A 4,178-nucleotide genomic window follows, 5' to 3' on the forward strand; every position below is an offset into this window, starting at 1 on the left:
CACGTCGGGGTGGGGTGCACGCAGGGGGGTGTGTGCACGCCGGCGGAGGGGGGTGCACGTCGGGGTGGGGTGCACGCAGGGGGAGGTGCACGCTGGGTGGGGGAGTGGTCGCGGGAATTCAGAGGGCCCGCCCTGGAGCAGAGCGGCCCGCAGGGCTCGGCGGCACGGCGGGTCCTGCGGGATGATCCGGCGCGGGCAGCGGCGCTGACCTCGGAGGCCCCCAGCAGGGGGCGCGCCTAGCCCGGCGCCTCGGGCCCGCACTGCGCCGGCGCGGAAGCGCTCCCGGCGGGGGGGGGGCCTTCCGGCGGCGTGCGGGCCGGGATCTAGGGCCTGGGTTCGTCCTTCGCACCCGCACGTGTCCGCCGCCGCGATGCTGCCCCTGCTGCGCCGAGTGCCCCGCGCGCTGGGCTCCGCCGTCGCCGGGCTCCGCGCCGCCCCCGCCCCGCCGCCTCGGCCGCTGCTGCAGCCCGCGCCCCGGCCGTGCGTGCGGCCCTTCGGGCTGCTCCGTGTGTGCGCCGGCCTCCTGCGCGCCCGCGGGCCCTGCAGCTGCGGCTGCAGCGAGCTGCACACCCAGGGTGAGGCCCGGGGGCCGGGGCTCAGAGTCGGGGAACGGGGGGGCGAGGGGTCGAGCCCGGGGGGCGGGGGTTCAGGGGCTGGGGGTCAAGGGTCGGGAGTGGGGGGCCCCGAGCCACCGTCCGCAGCCGCCCCCACTGGTGGACGACCCCGGGCTACACCCGCGTGGGACCGCGTTTCCCGTCTTCACCCAGCAAGTGTTGCGCTTCGGGGCGGCGCTGCTTCCCTTCCCCGGCGGCCGGCTTCGCCCCGAGGCTCGGAAAGGGAGCTTTGGGGAGGCCGTGGTCGGGTGTGAAGGTGGCAGGTCGAAGCGGGGGTAACCGGGAAACTTCTGGCTTCGCGGTGAAACGTGGTGGTGAGTTCGCTGCTGGAAGTCCTTTTTCCAGGATTGAGCTCAGCCTGGCGCTGAGGGTACCCGAACTTTCACAGGTCCGGACCCCGGGGCCTAGCCGGTGTGACTCGGGCTCCGGGGGAGCCGCATCCCCAGCAGGAGTGTCAGCAACCGCCCCGAGGCCAGATTTCTGGTTGCAGTCGCCCCGGGTCTTTTTTAGGGTTTAGACTGACTGGCTTTTCTCTTTCTGTATCTTAATGGATTTTCACCGTAGGAGATAAAGCTTTCGTTGAGTTCCTGAATGATGAGATTAAGGAGGAAAAAAAGATACAGAAGCACAAGTCCCTCCCCAAGATGTCTGGAGGCTGGGAGCTGGAAGTGAATGGGACAGAAGCCAAGCTAGTGCAGAAAGTTGCTGGAGAAAAGTAAGTATGGGGGGCCTGTAGGGGGACGGACTGTCGGAGCGGGCCGGTTGGAGTGGGCCGCAGGGGACCGACTCCCTGACCTTGCGGGACCTGCCCTGCCTTCTCCCAGAGCTGCCTTAAGTTCCAGCCGGTCCTTGGCCACGATTTCCAGGTGGTTCATTTGCTGCACACGGATCTGCTGCGAGTTGGTTTAATAAGTAAGACGGTAGAGAAGGATGTCGCTGGTAGTCTGCTGGACCACTATGGGCTGTCTCCCGGTGAGGCCGTGCCTGAATCCAGACACGCAGATTCGGAAACTTTTTTTTTTTTTTTTAAAGATTTTATTTATTTATTTATTTATTTGAGACAGAATGAGAGAGAGAGAGAGAGCACATGAGAGGGGGAAGGGTCAGAGGGAGAAGCAGGCTCCCCGCCGAGCAGGGAGCCCGATGCGGGACTCGATCCCGGGACTCCAGGACCATGACCTGAGCCGAAGGCAGTCGCCCAACCAACTGAGCCACCCAGGCGCCCTCGGAAACTTTTTTTTTAAAAGAGATTTATTAGATAGAGAATGCGAGCGCAAGGGGGGTGGGGGACAGGCAGAAGGAGAGGCAGGCTCCCTGCTGAGCGGAGACGCGCCCCCCCCCCTCCACGTGGGACTCGATCCCAGGACCCTGAGATCATGACCTGAGCCGAAGGTAGACGCTCAATTGACTGAGCCACTAGGCGCCCCAGATTCAGAAATTTGTACAGTGCTGACCGATGCAGACTGGCCTCGGGTTTGCGGTGTGGACTCGCACACTGCGGGCTCTGCTGTGGGAACCCAGGCCCTGCCCTGGCGTTTACAGCAGGGAACACGTGAGCTGTATAACTCACGTGTGAGCGGAGGGCGACACAGGGCAGTGAGTGTCCCCGGGAGAAAGGTGGGGAACTTTGTACTGAGTTCAGCTGTTCACCGTCCCCTTTTTGAGTAAACTTCTGTGTATGTTGTAAAGTCGGGTTCTGGTTTTCTTTGCCTCCGGTGTCCCCCCGCCCCCGGTCCCCCCCCCCGTGACATCCCCTAAGCCATCTTTCTAGGGTGTGACTCATGGCCAGTTTGGGCTCATTATAGATAATGTTCCCGTGAACAGAACTGCACCTCTGCGCCCAGGAGCTCAGCTTGGTCAGCCTGGGGACAGATGAGACAGGTTTTGTGGCCGACTGCGACGCCAGCATCGCTGTGCAGGAGAACAGCTTCCTGGCTCCGGAGGGCGGCGGGTGGGGGTCCCAAGCGAGCCCAGGGGACCCGCGGGGCGTCTGTGCCGGAGGACCCCTCCCTGCGGCGCTCAGTCCGACTCGGGAGCAGGGTTTGGCAGCTGAGGAGTCTTGCAGCTTAACTGTCATGAGTTGGGTGTTTCCAGGCTGCTTCGTGATTATAAAACTTCCTACCGCTATTTTGAAGAAGGGATTTGGGGGCGCCCGGGGGGCTCAGTCAGTTGAGCATCTGCCTTCGGCTCAGGTCATGATCCCGGGGGTCTGGGATCGAGCCCCACGTCGGGCTCCCTGTTCAGCGGGGAACCTGCTTCTCCCTCTCCCTCTGCTGCCCCCCCGCCGCCCCACTTGTGTTCCTGCTCTCAAATGGATAAATAAAACCTTTTTTAAAAAAATGGAAAAGAGCTGCCCTGGGCGGCGCAGTGTTGGGGAGCCCCACCCCCAGAGCCCCTCTGGGTCCTCTGCTGACAGTGGGCGACCGTGGTGCCTCTCTTCCCCCCTCCGTGGGCAGATTTTCTCGGGGAAGGAGGCTTCCGTTCAGGGCCACCGCGCGCTCAGCCGCTGACCGCCAGTGGAGGGCCCCCGGGACTGCGTGTGGCGGAGATGAAGCCCGGCCGGAGCAGGGAGACTGCCGACCCCATGCCCGGGTTGGTGCGGAGCTTCTGACACACTGTTTCAGTCGGGCCTGTCACTGTGGTAGCGCTCACTACTTGTCCACCCATTACAGCTTCAGCCCCTGACCTCGTCTTTGCCCTTTGCAGGATCACCGTCACCTTCAACATTAACAACAGCATCCCGCCCACGTTTGACGGGGAGGAGGAGCCGTCCCAGGGGCAGAAGGTGGAAGAACAGGAGGTGAGCGGGGTGCGGGCCTTGATCTCCTTCGTTCGCAGGTGAGGGCAGGCGAGGGCACGGCCATCTCTGGGCCTCTGCTCCCCGCACAGCGGTTTCGGGCTTCAGCACCAGGACCGCGGCCCCTGCAGGCTGGGGCTCCACGCTGTGGCCTGTGTTCACTCAGTGGGAAGGGACTGAACCCGTCTTCAGTCTTCCCAGGATCGGGAGAGGTTTGGTATCGGGATCTTATCTGGAGCGTTTGCAAGGGAGGAACGTTCCAGCGTGTCACGGGCTGGCAGTAAACACCCACCGCCGAAGCTGGGGCATCAGAGGCTAAGGCCCGAAGCGTCGACAAGGTGTTTGCCCCGCCGCTGGCTGTCCTGCCTGGTTCGCACGTCGTAGGAAGCACTGTGCCTGGTCTAGGGCCCGGCCAGCATCGGGGCCACAGGGTGCCCGGACTTCCTGACTAAGCAGGTCCTGGGACCACCTCTTGGCCAAGCACAGAGAGGACACCCCCGGGGCACTTCTGTCCCGGCCGCTCCGGCCGCCATCGCCCTGATGCAGGACGGCTCACCACCACAGGGAGGGGCGCTGTGATTCTTGAGCCGTGAGGACGGCCGGTTAGCGGGATGCCCCAGCCTGGGTCCTGGGCTGTGACACAAGAAGAGCCCGAAACGGGCAGCGGAAGTGAGATCTGGGAGGTTTAGGCCAGCTTTGCAGTGCACGGATGGAAAAACGGGCCTGGGGGAGAGCAGATCAATTAACTTAGCTGGGACCCCAGCTCA

At 63.7% G+C, this 4,178-nt stretch overlaps 1 protein-coding gene across 1 annotated transcript; it reads left to right on the top strand.

Moving 5' to 3' along the window:
* The first annotated feature begins 309 nt into the window (after positions 1-309).
* On the top strand, positions 310-4,162 carry LOC145718552 (complement component 1 Q subcomponent-binding protein, mitochondrial-like). The gene is made up of 3 exons (XM_081810055.1): positions 310-575; positions 1,179-1,329; positions 3,321-4,162. Exons 1-3 carry the CDS (start codon positions 371-373, stop codon positions 3,454-3,456), a joined length of 492 nt encoding a protein of 163 aa, XP_081666181.1. The 5' UTR covers positions 310-370; the 3' UTR covers positions 3,457-4,162.
* The last annotated feature ends 16 nt before the right edge of the window (positions 4,163-4,178 follow it).

The sequence above is a fragment of the Leptonychotes weddellii genome, unplaced genomic scaffold (genome assembly GCF_054177405.1).
Source record: "Leptonychotes weddellii isolate Sample4059 unplaced genomic scaffold, ASM5417740v2 HiC_scaffold_17439, whole genome shotgun sequence".
NCBI classification, from domain to species: domain Eukaryota; kingdom Metazoa; phylum Chordata; class Mammalia; order Carnivora; family Phocidae; genus Leptonychotes; species Leptonychotes weddellii.